Genomic DNA, 21671 nt, shown 5'->3' on the forward strand with positions numbered 1-21671 from the left:
ATGATTTTTCACCAATTCTATCAGTGGCTACACAATACATGGTTTGGAAGCCTGGGGTTGATTCGAGTATGTAAAAATGGTAGGATCGCTGCGCTGTTGAAAAACAAAACAGCAAGTAGAAGCTTTCAATATGTTACAAAGACATTGGTAATACCTTTTGTATACAAACTGGAGTACTTCTACCGATGCAAATCTTTATTGATGCAAATTAAAATTTCCATGTACCATATATCTCAGGAAATGTTCTGCTACAATAAACACACACTGACAAGTGGCGCACTCTATCACGTGAGATTGATCAGTTCAGACACCAAAATCGGTCATTGTTTTAACCGATATTAGATCTGCCAAAATGAATGATTACATTTGAAGCCCAGATTTTTTAACCCATTCTGTGAATCAGTCTGTGGATGTAAACATTTTAGGATTTTATTTTACTCCAGTTGCACTGAATTAATAAATGTGTTTTAAGGATTTAAACAAAATACTCTTTTCTTTCTTCTTTACAATGGTAAACATCTAAGAATGTGCAAAGTTTTTTTGCCGACTTTGTTTTAATATTCAATTGTTTAACTATTTGGTGTTTGCTTGTCTGTGGCCATTAACTCTTCAGTGGGTATTTGTGTAATGCTTTTGTGTCATTGCAAGGTGGAACAGAAACTAGGTGATACGCTTGGATTTAGAAACACAAGAGAGTAAACATGTTAAAAGCTTTGTAAGTAAAATCTGTCATTAGACGTAGATTCTAATGTGGCAGTTCCACCTCTGAAGTATAAAACACAACTTATAATAAAGGCGAAGAAAAGCTTTAAAATTATCAGTTTCAGCAACTTTGTTTTGCTAGGAGATACACCCATGTCATGGGATCAATTGGAATTCAAAACCTGCTTCACTTCACAAGAAGCAGCCCATAGGAATGTGACACTCACACACTTATGGGCGGCACGGTGGCACAGTGGTTAGCACTGCTGCCTCACAGCGCCTGAGACCCGGGTTCAATTCCCGCCTCAGGCGACTGACTGTGTGGAGTTTGCACGTTCTCCCCGTGTCTGCGTGGGTTTCCTCCGGGTGCTCCGGTTTCCTCCCACAGTCCAAAAGATGTGCAGGGTCAGGTGAATTGGCCATGCTAAATTGCCCGTAGTGTTAGGTAAGGGGTAAATGTAGGGGTATGGGGTGGGTTTCGCTTCGGCGGGTCGGTGTGGACTTGTTGGGCCGAAGGGCCTGTTTCCACACTGTAATGTAATCTAATCTAATCTAGTCTCAGATCAGAACATCATCAAATAGCTGAGATAACCACAGAAAACACAACTACATTTGAAAGCCAGTAAGTACTCTTGAAAAATGTTTCAGGCTAAATAAAATTGTAAAATACATTTCACCAGAGAGGTCAGAGTATCTGTCGTGACCAGATGCCTTTAATAATGGGCAAATAGGGATGGGCAATAAATGCTGGCCAGCCAGAAACGCACACATCCCACAAAATAAATAAATTCTAAAAAAGTATCCAAATTGCTGAGGTACCCATCAATTCACAACAATACATCTAGCCTGAAGGAAAAACTATAACTCATCTTAAAGTGAAATCACTTCATGAAAGTGTTGTGGTTGGCATGCATAGAAGTCTTTTCCTGGGGGTGAGCTATGGAATGGGAATGACATCACAGACTACACAGCCAGGTCATTTTAAGGTCATGGAAAAGTATTGTGGATGTTGAAGATCTGAAATAAGAACAGAAAGTGTTGGAGAAACTCAGCAAATCTGGCAGTATCTGCAGGGAGATAAACTGACAATGCTTTCAGCCCAATATGGGGTGGCACAGTAGTAAGCACTGCTGCCTCACAGTGCCAGGGACCCAGATTCAATTCCAGCCTTGAGCAACTGTCTGTGTGGAGTTTGCACATTCTCCCTATTCTCCTCCAACTGCTCTGGTTTCCTCTCACAATCCAAAGATGTGTAGGTTCTAAATTGCTCATAGCGTTCAGGGATGTGTAAGTTAGGTCTATCAGTTAGGGGAATGGGTCTGGGTAGGTTACTCTTCAAATGATCCATGTGGATTTGTTGGGCCAAATGGACTGTTTTCACCCTGTAGGGTTTCTATGACTTTTCTTTGAAAAAAAACTTGCTCAGTCAAGATTCCAGGCAGTTTAGTGTTGCTTCTTACTGATGTTAGCATGAAAGTATTTGCACTTAACCACAAGTTCTCCTAATGTTGTTTTCCTCAACTTGTTCTTGTTCCTGATACAGACATCCTTCAAGCTCATCGATTGTTCTGATTGCAGGGAAAATCACAGTTTCCGTACATCACTCATCAAAACTCACCCTAGACAGCCATATGCTCTGCATAGCCAAAGGCAGATGTCTTATTTTGCTTAACCTGTCCTGTCTGATGAGCTGGTTTTCAAACCTTGATGAGCTAATTCAAAGCACTGATGATTGTTATTGATGGCACAGGTTTCGCAAAAAGTCTCAAGTCTGATATATAAGAATGGATACAAAGGCTACAATCATGCTTTAAAAATTGACATGTCTACTCCACAAATGTCAGAAAATTTGACATGGTCGTCATTTTTAATTCATGACCAGGCATCACAAGACTGGAAACATTGAGAACCAGACCATATAATTGAGCAAATCAAATCATCACCATGATTATCAAACCTACACTTTATTCAATCAAAATATTGTGTATTTTGAATGAGCGTGGACATTAAAGTAGTCAATACCAATTTTTTCTGACAAAAATCTACTTGCTATTATCCAAGAGTGATCAGCATTATTTCATGACTCCACAGTCTTCAGCAAGATTGACAGGCAGCATGGTTATCTTGAGATGTCACAGCAGAGCATTGTTGGTAGCTTAGAGATTTTGTTCCTCACAAAGATAAATTTTAGTATTGCAGAATCATCTATGAACTAAGCTCGGTACTTAGTGCATTTCAGAAGAACATTTCTTTATTCTTGTCAGATGTTGAAGGGGTGTTTAATCTGTTCAATGATACCATTACCTATATAAGGGACACAGTAGAACACAATTAGTAGATATTGGCAATGATCACTCAAAAGCACAACACAATTCCACAGTCCAAAAGGTCAACTGCACAGGCATGGCACCCAAGATTGATTTTCTGGGGTACAGAATGACTGTGACTGCAATAAAACCTGTACACAACAATATCAATACTGTTCATGAGCTTCTAACACTATCTAACATGAAAATGGTGACATCAGTACTATCAGCTTCAGTCACAAGTCTGTTCCTAAGCACACAGAGTAGAAAGCTACTGCACAATAATTCACAATAAGAATGGACAAATGCACAGCAAAAAAAAAAGACACGTTAAAAGATGGAGATAGTATTGCTAATAGTCCAAGTGCATTTTGTCCCACAGTTAAATATGTGTAACTCAACAGATGTGTCAGGAAATGCAATAGGAGCCATATACAGTAAAACAAATGACCAATTATATACGTATCATACACATTGAAACTGATCCGAATGGAGACAGGGAAGCTTTAATCTACATCTACATGAGAGAACATTGGCACATGTATCTCTCAGGTGGAAAGCTCACTGTCTACAGTGAGTGCAAACTGCTGACTACAGTGTACACCATCTCAGGATCTAGTCATGAAACTCACCTCGCTCTTCTTCATCCACTCTCCGCTCCAGCCTATCACCTTCATCTTCTTTCGCATTCCTAGCTACCTTCCCCTCAGCCCCACCCCCATCCTATTTATCTCTCAGCCCTGTTGGGCTTCCCCCACACCACATTCCTGATGAAGAGCTTATGCTCGATATGTTGATTCTCCTGTTTCTCGGATGCTGCCTGACCAGCTGTGCTTTTCCAGTGACACGATTTTTGACTTTGGCTTTGAAGTTGAGTAACAGATTGATGCAACTGAGTTGGAATAGCATCCCGGCTATAGCTGTGGCCGGAGTCTTGGCAATGATGAGGTGGCTTTGGCAGAGGCGGTGTTCTGGGTCCAGTCTGCAGTGGTGGGGGCTGCTTCAGCACTACGGCCTTCAGGATAACTTTGATTACTGTGAAGTGACGATGGTGTCCCGGAGCCACTTAAGAAATCAAACAGCCATGAATGGAACAATAAATGAAATTTGTCTTAACTTTGTGTGAATTATTTCTTTTTATAATTCATGTAATTAAAAAGATGCCAGATTATGATGACTTTTGTACATTTTACTGTATTTTCATACATTCAAGTAATGATAAACTACTATTTCTGTTGTTAGCCATGTTGCCATCATATTCAGCATCCGAAAGTATGAAGGGATGTGTGACATGGAAGACCATGGGATCATGTTGATTTCAAACACAGTTGTGAATCTTGTTACATGACAAGAGTTGAAGGCAGTCAACTGTGGCAGAAAGCATCTAGTAGAAACTGCCTGTCCCTAAAGACCTGCCCGGCATCCTGAAATAGAGTATGACATTTTTGTTTTACTATGCTTTTATAGGGAAATGTGATATATTTCCAAGTAAGGATGGTGTGTCTTGGAGGAAATCTTGCAGGGGGCTGATGCTTCTATACATCTGCTGCCCTTCTAGGTGGCACAGGGTTTGAAATGTGTTGTCAAAACAGCATGGTGACTTGTTGCAGTGCATTCTCCACATGGTGTACATGGTTTTCTTTGGTGCCAAAGATGGAAGCAGTAAATGTTTAAGATGGGCAAAAATATCATAATGAAGCACACTATTTTCCCTGGATAGTGCCTAGCTTCTTGAGTCATGCTGGACTCCAATCATCTAAGTAATGACTGCAATAAGGTTGCGTTGTTTGATGACGTATGGAACTCAAGAGGTTATCTCAAAAGCTCAGCAGCAACGTATGTTGCAAGTTGACCATGAAGGAGGTCTCACTGATGTTAAAACAAAACAACAATTCCATGAAGCATTCTGGTGTCAGCTTGGAAACTGTGCAGCACATACTGTCAGTTAAAAAGAAATGTTAAACTATAAAATAACCTCACAAAGGCCGATATCCCATCACCAAATCACCCTTTATTTACATGTCCACAATACACTGGGTGTGGCCAGTCAACACAGAGTCAATCCACTGAACGGAGGAGATTCTAAATCTCCTGGTTATACAGCGAGCCAGGGCTTACATGACTGGCCCAGGTTTATGGCCCCAATCAAGAATCTTGTAGCCAACAAGACCCAGAAGGTTCCAATCATTGCGAACTATATCCCATACGTCTACAGCCAATCCAATGGCTAACAAAACCATGGTAATACATCCTTGTAAAGACTTTTAGAGAGGTCAAAAAAACTCCTGCAAACAATATATTTTTTCCTATTGTTCATAACCTGTGGAAAACAAAATGGTAGGAAATTGCTACATCAAATTCAACAATCACCATTTTATTCATTGACATTTCAGACAATATATTTAGAAAATGGGTTTGCTGGAGTCTCGCACTGCAGATAGGAGACTGCATTATGTTTCCAGTAAGTTCACACAGTTCCTACCAAGTAATGGAATTAACCACCAGCCAAAAATATAATGCAACTCGCCATCAAATGATGGCATTGAACAATTTAACAGAGTGATCAAGGGCCGTCTAAGAGCTAGCATGCCAGAGAAGAATATATTAGAACAAGCCATCTGTATCCTATTTCACAAATATTGATCCATCCTGCACTCTCTGACTGGAAAATCACTGACCAAATGTCTGATAGATTTTAACTTTTGCAAACCACTGACCATTATTAAACTGTCAGCACCAGTTAATGTGAATGACAAAATAAAAGCAGGTAAAATTGCACACCAACAAGAAGCAAAAACATATATTGAAAAATGACCAGGCTCAACACGTTGAGGTTGGGGATTGCATGTGAAGTTGTGCCCAAACTTACATCTTCAAAAAAGATCCAAAACAGATTAAGCAATTACTCAGGATCAATGCATGCTGGATGACAACACAAGGTAGGATGAGAGACAGTTGACAGTGAGTAGATCTGGGTACATTGAGGGGTGTGATGTTGACTATCTTCTAAACATATAGAACCTTAACCTCATGTTTGTAACTCTCAGCACCATTGCCAGAAACCGTTACATCTCAAAGACTATTTCTGCATAGAAACAACATGGACATACTGAGTTCAAAGGAATGACTCAATAGACATTTGTTTGTTGCTTAGAATGGTTTAATTCAAAGTAAAGTCTAGCTTTAAAAGGGGGAAAGGGTGTATTATTCAATTGCTTGATTATGCACGTCTGAGTGCTATTAGTCAAGCATGGGTAGGCTTACAGAGTAAACTGAAAGCTAGAAGCTTAAAGTGTAAGACTGCAGACAGTGTAAGTGTATTGTAAATAAACTTCTGTTTGGACACAGTGCGGAACCTTGTGGAAGTGTTCAGCATCTTGTTTGCTGGCTGTAGCCAGTGAAAGTTAATGCTTCCTCCTTTGGAGTACATTCTTACAACCAAAGGCCAATCAGGCAGTGAGACAATCTGTGGGTCTTCAAAAAGGTCAGGACCCCAGGGGACGAAGGTCCTGCCTACCTCCAGAAAATTACAGGCCAGCAATTCTTTTGCTCATCAGCATCACTGGAGAGGCAAGAGCTGCTGCAGGAGTAGCAGCCATCAAAGGTGCCAGGGTTGCAGAGCGACCCAGGCCAGAGGAAAGTAATGGTCGAACAGATTTTGTGGGATGGGGTATTGTGTTCAGGGGATCGACTGGGTGTAGCAGAATCAGAAGCAAGAGCATGGAGATGTCTCTTATTGGAGCCCCAGTTTCTCAATGCTAAGCCACTAAACAAGGCAACTGAGTGCCTTTGAAGGAAAGCTGCCCTCCTGAAAGCAATATGCACACATTTAGTCATCATGCGCTCCACATGGAAACATTCACAGCTGGGTTAATACAAGCAATAACATGTATTAATTGTCCACTTACGAGGCCATCATGGGCCTTTCCTTCGCCCATAATGAATTGGGGGAAAGCCAAGAAGGTCACTGGGTTCTCAACCTCCACCTTTTTGCCCATTTAAGTGCCTTTTTTTATCTTCATATATGCCTGTAAACCAGACAGGGTAGAAGATTCCACCATACAATGTAACGTGTTAACTTCATAAGACACAAAACATAACATTAAGGGTAAATGTGCAAGGATGTATTTGAATTTCTACCATTGCCAACAGGTCAGAGCCTGGAATTTGGGGGCAACTAGGTGTACATTCAACAAATTGATTGATCTTGCTATAAGTGAACATTCTCTGTCCTCACATAACCCTTCAACCTACTGAAACAATGCAACTGAAGAGCAAATCACCCCAACACATCAGGTAATTGTTAGGATGCCCACCTGAAACTCGTGTTAAACATTGGTTATAGCATGTCCTGGAAATACCGTTCCAAACTGTTCAATTGCTGTTGAAATATTGAAGATTTGATTGGGTGATCTCTGACTAGATACAGCAAAAGATCATGAAGGACAAGGAAAAGACGCTCACAAGATCAATTAATGTCAGAGATGGAGTGTCCTGAATCCACCGCTAACCAGATACAATATGTATCAATCTGAGAAACAACACTCTGCAATTTTGTGGGGTCCAGTTCAAAATGGAAGCAAGATCAGAACTGTGTCAATAGTAACTTGCAATAATACAACAATATCAACATAGCAAAATATCCTGAGGTACTTCATACTTGGTCATCTGCAGGGCAATCAATTGGCCGAATAAAGTGGTGAATTAAAGGTCACTTCCCACCATTTTGTCCACACTGGGAGGGCCCATCTCCATGTGGGAAACTGCCAGGTAAATCCTAAGTACCTCACTCCATAGCCCACAGAAGGGCCCTAGGCAATGATGATGGACAAAAGATAAACAGACCCTCATTGAACCACCAAATAATTCTAATGATAGGGGTCTATCTGTTCCCAGCTTCCACCAAACAAATTGAGGGCTCAATGCCATTAAGATGACCTTAATGGTAACAGTGGCACATGCAAGTTTCCCTCAAAGCCACACACCATCCTGACTTAGATAGATATCATTGTTGTCTCAATGTGGCTGAGGCAAAATCCTCAAATTTCCTCCCTAATGGCACTGTGGGTTAGCCGACAACATGTGGTTTGCAGCAGTTCAAGGTGGCAGCTCACCACTGCCTTCTCAAGATCAACTCAAGATGGGCAATAAATGCTGGCCAGCCAGTGACACCATCACCCATGTGTGAATTTTTTTTAAAATTACCAGATGAAGCAGCATCCATGATGGCCATTGCTAGCAATGAAAAGGATGTGATTGCTATACTCTCAGACTGGACATGACTGGCAATGTGCCATCCTAGGATCCTGGCATTAACTAGAGCAGGACAATGATTATTAGAAGACATCAAAGAGTTAAGTCTACAATCATGTTTTGGTCAACACCCTTTTATAGTAAGAATTGAGTGAGATGTGGGTTCACCTGACAAAGTGCCCAGTAAGAGGATCATCCCTCAGCACCTACTTGGAGGTCATCAAGCATTGATTCCCTGACTACATATGCAGTGAAAGGTCTCCCAGTCACAAGGAGGACAGAATAACAATTTTAAAGACAAGCAAGTTCTCAATGAAAATGGGCATTAATTGGATCATGTGGATGTACCTCATTCAACAAATGGCAACAAAGTTGGACACTCTCCACTCAAACACTGCTGCTGAGGGGCATCAAAAATTGAGGAGAACGAGCAGACTTTGTTAACAACTTCCCCTCCAAATGCTAAGTTTTAATCTTTATGATCAAAGACCTGTGGCTCCAGGATTGGACTCTTGTATCAACTGAGGACACAGTGTCATCTTATCCAGGGCAAATAGGGTTGGGTGACAGATGCTGGTCTAGCCTGTGATGCCTACATCTGATGAACATAAGGATGCGCCAGGTAAGTGGTGTCTAGGGGCACCAGAGTCAGTCAAGCAGACTCCAACAATTGGCTTGGTCAATGAGGGCAGACATTACTGTTGGCCATTTCCACTAGGGCACTCTGTCTGTGAACCAAAGAGGCGGCCCTAATAGCAGCCATCCCTTGGAGCCTGGTGAGAGAGCACTAGTGTTTATTCCCATCCCCTCATTCAGTGGAGCATAACATAGCCTCACCTCCTCCCCAACACCATATCCATCCTCCTCTCCCCCAACACTGACTAAATATTAATGGAGGTATAAAAAACCCTGAATTGGATGCTTCGTGGCTCTATTCGACTCTAGGAGCAAGGGTTATATTATACCTATCCCACTGGAAACAAAATGGCACAGCTACTAAAAGATGAGGGTCACTCCATGGGTTTGCTTTTCCACCTTATTTCATTATAGCTCCTCCTATTTGTTCTCAGAGGGCAGCTAATGGCTTTATATTTCAGGTTTCCAGCATTTGCAGTCATTTTCTTTTATACTGATAAAGATTTCATTCAATCACTGTGTAGCTGGCCAGTAATAATCAACTTTCGACCACAGAGTTCGATATTAATGTTGTCCCTGCTGAAAACATGACACAGAAGCAAATGACAAATTTGCTTATCATTCCCACAATCATAAAAAATTGTCAATGCGTTCTTGGAGTATCATGGAATCCTGCGAGATTGCCCAACAGCATTGTAATTCACTCTGTGCCACTTAACTTTTATCTGCACACAAAGCAGAAAATAAACCAACATCAGAGCAAACCCTGGCACTGTTGCAAGCTCTTAAAAGAGAGGTGTTATTCCAAGTGATTCTTTTCAAGTTTCTCTTTGACCCTTTTTGGAGATATTTAATCTCTACTAGATGTGACATATTTAAGGCAAAAACAAGGCCTGAACATTAACTGTGAGCAATAGTTGGCATGAAGTAGCATAGAATTTCTGAAGTTATTGAATAAGAATTCAAATAACATAAGGCAACTAATATTTTAACTCATATCAAGTTCCATCCAACTCTGTGTTTACTGACTTACCTTGCCTTTATCCACAATTTCTCAATTACTGTTTTTTTGGTTTCAAAAAGGATATGTTTTCTTTTAGCTTAGTGAAGCATTAGTTACATATTTTTCCTTGCAACTTTTATACCAGTATTTTTGCTAATTCTATCATTCACTTAATTTTCATAAATTCTGTTCTAAGTCTTTCAAAATATGCTTGGACTTTGTCATGCTTATGTCTTTCTCTAAAATCATGTTTCTTTTCCCCAGTTAGTTTTGCCAAGAGGTTTAGTGCTGGAAAAGCACAGCAGGTCAGGCAGTATCCAACGAGCAGGAGAATTGACATTTCGGGCATAAGCCCTTCATCAGGAATAATACTTATGCCGAAACGTCGATTCTCCTGCTCCTCATATGCTGCCTGACCTGTTGTGCTTTTCCAGCACCACACTCTTGACTCTGATCTCCAGCAACTGCAGTCCAAACTTTCTCCTCCTTGCTGAGAGGTTTCCCTAACTTTATTTCTTTTAGCCATTTTGTTCATTCCTCATTACCAAATCCAGCAGTGAATTCTTGTTAAATGGTTTTTCCCATATGAAGTTAGCAAGGAATCCAATTTGTAGGATATGCAGTTCCTTATCCTCTTCACATACCTCTTCTGTCTAAATGCTATCAGATGAGTTGAAATTTCCCATTAACATACCTTTCTTTCTTAAGCATTTGCCTAATTTATTTGAAGCACACTCTCTCAACCTCCCTTCCAATATCAGAGTGGTCTCTAAATTGCTCCAATTGGTTTTTCATCATGGAAAGAAAATTCACCTGAAACTAATAGGTAAAACTAAAGGTTAAAAAAAAATGTCTCAAGATTCGTGCACCTTGTGTCTCTCACTGTGTCTCAAGAAGAAAAAAAAAATAAAAAAAAATAAACAGGTTATTGTTTTCCTATCTTCCTAAAAAAAAGAAAAAAAAAGAAAAAAAAATAATAAAAAATGTCATTCTGTTAAGCAAGTGTTGATTGTTTGATAAGTGAACTTTGATTGGCAGAGGTGTTGCCTTGGGAAATATACCAGTTAAATGGAGACAATCAAGTCAAGTTTTGTTTAAATTTAAACCAGGCAAATTGACTCTGTTTGGCCTAAGCATTGCCCCTGAGAAATATATTGCTGTATGGTGGATAAGGTGATCAAGAAGGAATGCTTGCCTTCATTGGTCAGGGCACAGACTATAAAAATTGACAAGTCAATCTGAACTTTAGTTTGGCCACTTTTGGAATATTCCACACTATTCTGGTCCGCATATTACTGGAAGGATATGGAGGCTTTGAAGAGTGTACAGAAACAGATTATCAGGATGTTGTCTGATTTGGAAGTTGTTAGCTATGAGGAGAGATTGGACATATGTGGCTTGTTTTCACTTGAACATCAAAGACTGAGGGGCAACCTGACAGAAGCTTGCAAAATTATGAAAGGAATGGATAGGATGGATAGTTGGAGACTTCTGCCCAGGGTAGAAATGTCAATTATTAGGGGATGCAAATCTAAGGTAAAAAGAGGAAAGTTTAAAGAAGTTGTGAAATGTAAGTTTCTTTTACACAAGTAAGTGCCTGGAATACACTGCCAGAGGAGGTGGTCAAGGTAGACACAATAGCAACATTTAAGAAGCATCATGACTGAAATATAAATAGCCAGGGAATAGAGGGATATAGACTGCATCAAGGCCAAAGGATTTAGTTTCATAAAGGCACCATGTGTTGGCACATGGTGAGCCAAAAGGTCTATTCCTGTGCTATTCTTCACTCAAGAAAAGGAAACATGACAGAGAGGTTAGTTGAGTTTGAAATACTTTCAATTCAATAAATTTAATCATCGCAGCATTAGTTTCGATCAAAGAAAACAAGTTTACATGCCCATTCAATTAGATGCCATAGATTTGGCAGACAACAGTTCAGTTTTGAACTCAGCATTTGCCACATTATAAAAACTGAAAGAACTGCGGATGCTGTAAATGGAAGTTGCTGGGAAAGATCAGCAGACCTGGCAGTATCTGTGAAGAGAGATCAGAGTTAATGTTTTTGACTCTGTGCCCAGTTCTGAGGAAGGGTCACCGGACCCAGGTTGTTAATTTTGATTTCTCTTCACTGATGCTACCAAAACTGCTGAGCTTTTCCAGCAATTTCTGTTTTTTGTTACCTTTTATTTTATTTAAATAACAACAAAAATCCACTCATTTGAGATTATTTCAAATAAACAAACTGGTGACAGCCATTCTCAGGATCATTTCTGAGGGACAAGGACTTAATGAAGGAGAGTCAACCTGCCGGGCTTAATTTTAAACAAAGTTCAAGATTTAACTAACAGTCACCAATTGATGCATTCTCCATTACAATGCCTCAATCAACCAGAATGTGTTTGTTGATCAAAAGGCAATCTCTTCCTCGACTTTATATAAATGTTGTTTTACCTTCACATTGTCATTCTTTCTAAATGGTCCTGGTAAGTTCAAGTTGAAACTCTTTAAGAAGATATGTCTTTTTTGAGCAAAGGTCATGCCTTGTGCTACCAAACATCTTCCTAAATGTGTCATGCTTTACAATGATTAACTTCAAATCTGACATTTGTATGGGCTATCTCTTAATAATCATGACCCTATCTGGTTTCTTACAACACATTGGTGTTTCCAGTTATCCTTTTGTATTAAGGACATAATGCACATCATTTGTATATATAGTTTAATTAATTTTAATTGCAGTTCCTCTCATTTTAAATTCAATCTTTTTATTCTGCACACCTATACTCCTATTTGAGACCTGCCTCACTAGTCCAGTCTCTCCCATTTTCTTCTTTACTGTATTTAAACTTGCTTTATTTCCTGCAGAGTCCTCATCTTGCTTGCCAATTACAAGTCGTTAACATATTCCTGGTCTTTCTGCTGCAACACAGTTCCACTATGGCTCAGATGGTACTTGTTCTATCAGTTGGCAATTTCTCAACATCAATGGAACCATTGTCTGATTAATTGGTATCTTATTGAATTCTTCACATAACATAATTGCTTCCACACTATTGTGGGCAATCCTTTAGTTTTAAGGCTGCAGCTTAGCCAAATTGTTTTTTTAAAAAGTTAGGTTCCCATTCGTAAGTTTGCAAATGATACCAAAATTGAAGGTTAGTGGACTGCGAAGAAGGTTACCTCAGGGTACAATGGCATGTTGATCAGATGGGCCAATGTGCCGAGGAGTGGCAGATGGAGTTTAATTTAGATAAGCGTGAGGTGCTGCATTTTGGAAATGCAAATCAGGCTGGACTTATACACTTGATGGTAAGATCTTGGAGAGTGTTGCTGAACAAAGAGATCTTGGAGTGCAGGTTCATAGCTTCTTGAAAGTGGACTCCCAAGTCGATAAGATACTGAAGAAAGTGTTTGGTATGCTTCCCTTTATTGGTCAGAGCATTGAGTATAGAAGTTAGGAGGCCATGTTGTGGCTGTACAGGACATAGGTTCGGCCACTTTTGGAATATTCTGTGCAATTCTGGTTTCACTCCTATCGGAAGGATGTTGTGAAACTTGAAAAGGTTCAGAAAAGATTTACAATGATGTTGCCAGAATTGGATGGGTTGAGCATTGGGGGGGATGGCTAAATAGGCTGGGGCTGTTTTCCCTGACGCATTAGAGGCTGAGGGGTGTTATCATAGAATCATAAGGGGCACGGATAGGGTAAATAGACAAGGTCTTTTGCCTGGGCTGGGGGAATCCAGAAATAGAGGGCATAGGGTTAGGGTGAAAGGGAAAAGTTTAAAAGCGACCTAATGGACAACTTTTTCATGCAGAGGCTGGTGCATTTTTGGAATGAGCTGCCAGAGGAAGTGGTGGAAGCTGGTACAATTACAACATTTAAAAGGCATCTGGATGGGTATATGAACAGGAAGGGTTTAGAAGGATATGGGCCAAGTGCTGGCAAATGGGACTAGATGAGTTTAGGATATCTCGTTGGCATGGATGAGTTGGAATGAAGAGTCTGTTTTCATGCTGTATACCTCCATGACTCCATGTCAGCCTTTGGTAATGTGACTATTGATTGCTAGCAATTTGACGTTTAAATGATATTATTGTATTTCCTTCCCATTGTACAGTTCAAGTTTGTAATCTAAAAAAAAAGTCTAAAGTATTAAGACTAGAACATTTTCATTTGTTTTTTAAATCCACAGTGTCAGATTCAAGTGAAACATGTATTATTATCACTTTCAACAATTAACATTTTGTTCCACAGAAACTAATCTACATCATTCTGATGATACTCTGCCACAACATAAATAGTCACCTGGCCATAGAACTGGAATATAAAGTGCAAGAGAATGAAAGTGAAGGAGTGTTTATTGGGAACGTAGCCAAAGATATATTTTTGACATCAGCTACTGCCTGTGATTCACTAGCTTACAAATTCATGAAAGAAATGGACTATGTAATGCTCAAGCCTGAGAGTGGGGAGCTATATACAACCAAGCAGAGAATCGACAGAGAAACCTTATGCCCAGTCAAATTCCGAGGTGATCCTTGTGTCCAACAAGTCAATGTGGTTATTCTGTGTGCTGATCAGTATCTGCAAATGGTGAAGGTTAAGATAGTTATCCTGGATGTCAATGATAATGCACCGTATTTTGCAGAACAAGTGATGCAACTCTCTATTCCAGAAGACGCAGCTGCAGGTACATCATTTGGAATTGACTATTATGCAATTGACAATGACACTGGAGAGAATAGCATTAAACATTACTATCTTGAAAATAGCCAAAATGTTTTCGGTTTGAACGATGATGAAACGCCCGCCATTGTTGTCCAGCAACCATTAGACAGGGAGGTGAAGGACTTGTATGAAATGAAAATCGTGGCCGTGGATGGTGGTGTACCCCCTTTATCTGGAACAGCCACACTTCTGATCAACATTCAAGACATTAATGATAACTGCCCTGTTTTTAATGCATCAGAGTTTGATATTCAGATTCCTGAAAACATGTCCTCCAATAGTGTGGTGACACAGCTACATGCTGTCGATGCAGACCTAGGCCCTAATGCTGAAATTTCCTATTCTTACGGCAATCGTGTTCAGGATGTATCCAGGAAACTGTTTATCTTAGATAGTGACACTGGGCTTATCATATTTTCTGGAAATAAAAGTCCAGAGATACCTCCTATACATAAACTTACAGTATTGGCTAATGGTCCAGGCTGTGCCCCAGCTATAGTTCAAATTACAGTGTCTGTCATGCACAACAGCAAATACAGTCCAAAGTTGGAGATCAGCTATATAGCTAACCAGGCAGATGGTGTGATTTACCTGAAGGAGACTGCACCTGAAAATACCCCAATTGCTCTCCTCGAGGTAACTGATCCAGATCATTATTTAAAAGGGACAATCTATATCAGCGGCAATGTGCCTTTCTATTTAAAACCTTATGAAAGGTCAAGAAATAAGCATCTTGTCGTCACATCACAGCTTTTAGATCATGAGCTTGAAAACCAATATAAGATTGTAATTAAGGCAGAAGATCCTCGTAGTCTTCATGAACTAACAATACATGTTAAGATTATTGATGAAAATGACAACTCCCCAGAATTCTACCAAAGCTCCTTTGAGGCTTCCATTGAGGAAAACAACACACCTGGAGCTTTTTTACTGAAGATCTCGGCAACAGATGCTGACAGCGGCAAGAATGGGGAAGTGACTTACCACTTGGGACCTGATGCTTTACCTATCTTTTCAATTGAACAACTCACAGGCAATGTAACAGTGTCCACCGCCCTGGACAGGGAAAAAGAGAAACTGTACAGGTTTTCTGTTTCTGCTGTTGACCATGGAATTCCTCCTAGAAAGAGGAGCACTATTGTAATCATTCATGTCTTGGACCAGAATGATAACATACCCTCCTTCCTCACCAATGACTACACATTCTTTATTCCAGAAAACTTCCCACGACATGGCGAAATTGGAGTCATCAATGTAACAGATTTGGATGAAGGGGCTAATGGTGATGTTACTGTGTCCATCCTGAGTAGTAGTAGCAATTTTTTAATGGACAACACCAGAGGAATCTTACGTTGCAATTCTTCAGTCGACCGAGAGAAAAATACTATGCACGTATTCTGGGTTGAGGCAGTGGATGGTGGGAAACCACCTCTTTCCGCAACAGCAAAAATAACTGTATTTGTTCTAGACATAAATGATAATCCTCCAACTGTATTACTTCCTCAGTCAAACATATCATGGCTTCTTGTGCCCCCTAACACACCCCAAGGAACTGCAGTGGCTGAGATTTATGCCATTGACTATGATGCTGGTATTAATGCCGTCATGACTTACACTATTGTTGGGAGGAATGGTCCTGCTCCTCATGTGTTTGGAATTAATACAGCGACAGGAAACATTACATTGCAAGAGAAACTGTTGAGCAAAGACTATGGCTTGTATCAACTACTCGTAAAAGTCAGTGATCTTGGACAGCCCCAACCTCTCCATTCCACAGTAATGGTCAATTTGTTTGTCAATGAGACTGTGAGCAATAAAAGTTACTTGGAAGACTTGTTGCACAGACGAACTGTTTTCACAGAAGAAGTGCAAACTGAACCAAATCCATGTCCATTATTACAGACATTAGACATCCCCTGTTCCCCTCCAATCATTCCCATTGCAATCACAATGATTATTGTCTCTGTTATTTTCTTTACTATTTCTCTTTGTATGCTTCTAAGCATGAGAAAGAAAAGTAAAAAAAAAGAACTTTACATAGATGCCCAGATACCATTAAAAATAAATCTTGACTATTATACAAAAGACTGGAATGATGAACAGTTGTAGAACTCTAAAAACTTGTTGAACAAAACACACGAAAGACTGCAGTAAGCATATGAAGAATGGCTTTGTAGTTTACTTAAAAATAAACTGCATTTCAAGAACATTTTTACCTTTCTTAAATATATATATATATATATTTATAACATTTCTCATAAAGTTACGTGCTAACAAAACCTTTACAAATATTGAATAAGTACTGTTGAGAAATCTGGCACAAATAGGAACCTGGTAAAACCAACATACTTTTCTCGATGTAGTTTTATGTATAAAATGTTACAGGAGAACTCAGCCCAAAACTAAAGAACTATTAACTTGGTATATTGACCTATTGGAGCTAACTTGCTTCATTGTGTACTGAAACATTCTGTGAAAGACAAGTTTTCTCACAGTGTTCATTTGTTCTCTTCATATTTTATCAGCACGCCAAAACCAAGTTTGTATTTCAAAGTTTCTGTTAAATTACATTTAGACAGCCATTTTTATATTGCAAAAGTGGTCCAATTTGTGGTTCATGACAGCAACAAGAGTTGAATATTCAACAGTTTGGAGTTTCTGATTGTAATTCAGAAGTAATTTGGGTTTCTGAAAGTTTAGTTTACTCAACCGTTGTCTGCAATCCCATGCAAAACATGGCAATGTATGAATTGGGAATGAGGCATAATTGGATGCTGTGGGCTGGGACTTATCACAAGTTCAACTTTCCCTTGATACTCCCATCACCCACAGGAACAGTTCTCTCCTGCCTCTTCTCAACTAACCGGTTGTGAGTATCAGCAAATGGGCAGGTCTACAATCACCAATTCATTGTCCTCCACTCTGCCCAAGTTACTTCCACTTTCTTGAATCAAAACATGGCAGGTTCCAACAGACCAGAGGTAGTAGCTATAACAGATCTAAGGTTAAGAATTGTCGGAAAGGACGTATAAGTTCTAAGGGGTAATTTTAAATTCAAATACTGGGTGTGCAAAGTTCAAATTTCAGATCCAGACTTAATACCTCTCAATTTCTGTCCGTGACCAGTTTTAATAATTTGAATGTTGTAAGGCACATAGAAGCAGCTTTGGAAGTATTTGGTAACTAGGAATCACTATTTATCATTTGTTAAGTACTCACTTCACAGCAGTTGCTCTACATTCGCCACTCTCCATGCCCTCCTGAAGTCAAAGCCTGGCAGATGCCTCTCTGAACGAAGCCAGGAGACCAGCGGGAGCTCTTATAGTTGCACCCCATCTGCACCTCGGAGTTACAAGTTTCAAAATGCTACAGCTGTGGATGGAGGCCTTCTCGTGTGGGAGTTTTCCCTTCACAATGTTTGCCTGGCAGCTGTGGCCACAGTTTACTTTTAAGCATTCCAAAGTCTTCAAAAGGATGCCCCCATTTTGACATGCTCTCACGCTTGCCCATTGATAATGGCAGCACTTGTACTTTCTCAAGGAGGGCTGCTAGTCATCTGAGTGTTTGGCCCACATGTTAGTCTCCCCACTTGAGTAGCCCATCCATTAACCTCCAAGAAGATTGTGCAGACAGGCTTACCTCAGAAACCATCAGGCCCGGGTGCCAGGAATGATCCCAGTCCACTTTTAAAAAACATGGTAAAATTCCACCATCACCAGCTGGACAGGAGAATGACCTCCTCTGTTTTCAGTGGAAGGTTGACCATCAGAAGCACTTAAGCAGTCTTCATGCCTCCATATAAGTCTGCTTTCTATTTCAGTCAACGGATAGTGGAAAACCAATTGCTAAATGGAGGCAAGAACAACTGGATCCATAAAGAAGTGCTTTATGGGATGGCGTTATCTCCCAGCCAAATAGGCAATTCTGTAAACTCCATAGGTCCACTGCCTATCTGATACTGTACCCACACCCACACCCCCTCCCACACCTCCTTGACCCCCCACTTACTGACTGCTGTCTCCCCATGGCTTATGATTTTTGTCTGCTCCCTATGCCCAAAATCATTGAACACAATCTACCCCCATGAACTATTGTCCCTGCAATATATGTTCTTAGACAGCTACCTATGCTGGCAGCTCCTTTATAAGGGACATTCCACTCTCAGTTATGTTGATCTCTTCCTACATATAGATTTCTACAACATATCGGTTGCACCATGCATAAAGGTCCTAACCCCGTCACCTGTTTTAACCTCCCCCTATATACATATCCTGACAGACCACCTTTGACACATAACTAGCTGTAACTTCCTTAACCTTCGGGAATCTTCAACTGCTGCAGTGGCAGCCACACTGAGATTTTGCAGTTCAGCAGTGGTCAAATGGAAATCCTGGTGGGAGGCTAGCAAGCATAAGTATAACCCCCAAAATTCCCCTGAGTTGGAGGGACAAGTGGAACTTGGAGCCTATCTAGAAGAGATGAATCCAGCCCAGAGAAGTTCTCTGCTTTACTACAATAAAGCAAGAAACACTATTATTTCAAAGAATATTTTCTTATATGTTAAACCAATGCCTGTATCTTCAATATTTAGTTTTGTTTTGATTGGATGCATTGATTTTAATGTTTAAATGCATGACTGATTGAAATTCCCCCATCACACAATCATTCATATTATGTAAGACTTGAGAATTTCTTCAAGCAACATTGTGATCCATGAGTGCCTCCATGTTTAAAATCAAAATAGCATTTGAATAGCGGCAGTATTACAACAGTAATCCCACATGCTCAACAAATAATGGAGAAACATACAAGTCCTTCAGAAAGATTTATAATCACTGTGCAAAATAAAGCATATTTTGGTTTTTATTAACATGCTTTTTGGGTTTTATTTTGATAGGCAAAATACAAAATACAAGAATAAGATCAATGTTTTCTATTTTTGATGAAGCCGTGCGTATTGACATTACATTTAAACAAAGAATTGCGGTAAACTAGAAGCATGCCGAAATCTGGAAATCCCTGGGTCTATAGTCTGACTGCTGCCATTTTTGATAGGAGAGAACCCAGGCAGTATTATATTGGGATTCAATGGGGAATGTTTGTGTATTAGTCAGACCATCTCATATTGTAACAAACATCTCAAGATGTCAAAGATTGAATACCAAAGTAGAGGGTTTTCCTTGCTTCATGGAATCTTTTCTGGCTGCTGGATGAAGGATCAAGTTTCATCACAGATATTTTATGTGATATATTAATAAAGATTAGCAGTTATGATAAAAGTGTTCACTTATTTTATGTATTTTCCACTGACATATCTTTACAGGGTCTGGAATCAACTGATGCGGATTAAAGAAAAAAGGCAAGAAGAGTAACATTTCTTGATTGATAGCAGTGTATCTCAGTGGGTTGGCTGTGTCAGTAGGAGAGACCAATCGTTATTGTAGTTATTTGGAGGCACAAATCTGTGGCCAAGCATTTCTAAATATGGATTCATATTGTTTAAACTGAGCTTCCTAATCCACCATTCAGCAGCCAGCCAAAAAAAACTGAATGAATTTGACTCCATGATAGCGATGCATTGTTTAGGAATTGAACGCTAAATGTACAATGGGAGATAGTCAAGAAACAGATTTTTGTTTGCTTTGGACATGTACTGTAAAGATATAAATCACTATAAATGCATTGTTTTGCATTGAATGCACCAGTTACTTATATAGTGTTGAATAAATCCTCCAACTGTTTGTTGTCCAAGACTGAGTCTGATAATCTGCCATTAAAGAGAACTCAATCACATGCTGACTTTTATCCATTCTGACTATTTGACACACAAAAATAAGTCAATTCTGTTTAATGCTTGGAATGTCCAATTGTTTACCTTGATCCTGAACTGTTAAAGGTACTTGACAGAATGCAGTGAAGTGAATGGAAAAACAATATTGTGGAGAAGACTTAAAATGTGCTTATTTTACTGAGCAAATTAGATGAGAAAGGGGCAAATTTTTTTCAAGGAGGCCACTTTAGTGTAGAGTATGAAATTACAAGCAATTAAAGACATGAACAGATAGACTGTCTATTCAACTTGCCCATATAATTGTAGCATCTTGGATAACACAGCAGACATATTTCTAACCCTGTCCAAAGTCATGTGATTTCTTGGGATGAGTGCAAGAATTGACAGAAAACCCAGGTCAATTTGAGGCTACAAAATCTGTGAAAGTCCATTTTAATATCCCTAACATGATTGGTTTCTTACACTAGTTTCATTCTGGCTCTGATTGGTATTAAGCTGAGGGGGGACCTTATAGAGGTTTACAAAATTATGAGGGGTGTGGATAGGGTAAATAGGCAAAGTCTTTTCCCTGGGATCAGGGAGTCCAGAACTAGAGGGCATAGGTTTAGGGTGAGAAGGGAAAGATAAAGAAGAGACCTAAGGGGCAACTTTTTCACACAGAGGGTGGTATGGAATGAGCTGCTAGAGAAAGTGGTGGAGGCTGGTACAATTGCAATATTTAGACCATAAGACATAGGAGCGGAAGTAAGGCCATTCAGCCCATCGAGTCCACTCAGCCATTCAATCATGGCTGATGGGCATTTCAACTCCACTTACCCGCATTCTCCCCGTAGCTCTTAATTCCTTGTGACATCAAGAATTTATCAATTTCTGCCTTAGAACATAGAACATAGAACATAGAACAATACAGCACAGAACAGGCCCTTCGGCCCACGATGTTGTGCCGAACATTTGTCCCAGCTTAAGCACCCATCCATGTACCTATCCAATTGCCGCTTAAAGGTCACCAAAGATTCTGACTCTACCACTCCCACAGGCAGCGCATTCCATGCCCCCACCACTCTCTGGGTAAAGAACCCACCCCTGACATCTCCCCGATACCTTCCACCCTTCACCTTAAATTTATGTCCCCTTGTAACACTCTGTTGCACCCGGGGAAAAAGTTTCTGACTGTCTACTCTATCTATTCCTCTGATCATCTTATAAACCTCTATCAAGTCACCCCTCATTCTTCGCCGTTCCAAC

At 39.9% G+C, this 21671-nt stretch overlaps 1 protein-coding gene across 1 annotated transcript in view; it reads left to right on the plus strand.

Annotated features, from left to right (window-relative positions):
• The window catches only part of LOC122557144 (protocadherin-20-like), a 177727-nt gene extending 157301 nt beyond the window's left edge, over window positions 1-20426 (plus strand). The window contains exon 3 of the mRNA XM_087992146.1: window positions 14162-20426. Coding sequence (XP_087848272.1) covers window positions 14162-16744 — 2583 coding nt within the window. The 3' untranslated portion in view covers window positions 16745-20426. The remainder of the gene's footprint in view (window positions 1-14161) is intronic.
• Window positions 20427-21671: the final 1245 nt, after the last annotated feature.

The sequence above is a fragment of the Chiloscyllium plagiosum genome, unplaced genomic scaffold (genome assembly GCF_037043375.1).
Source record: "Chiloscyllium plagiosum isolate Xiang-an unplaced genomic scaffold, Cpla_swu_hap1 HiC_scaffold_11, whole genome shotgun sequence".
In the NCBI taxonomy this organism is placed as follows: Eukaryota; Metazoa; Chordata; class Chondrichthyes; order Orectolobiformes; family Hemiscylliidae; genus Chiloscyllium; species Chiloscyllium plagiosum.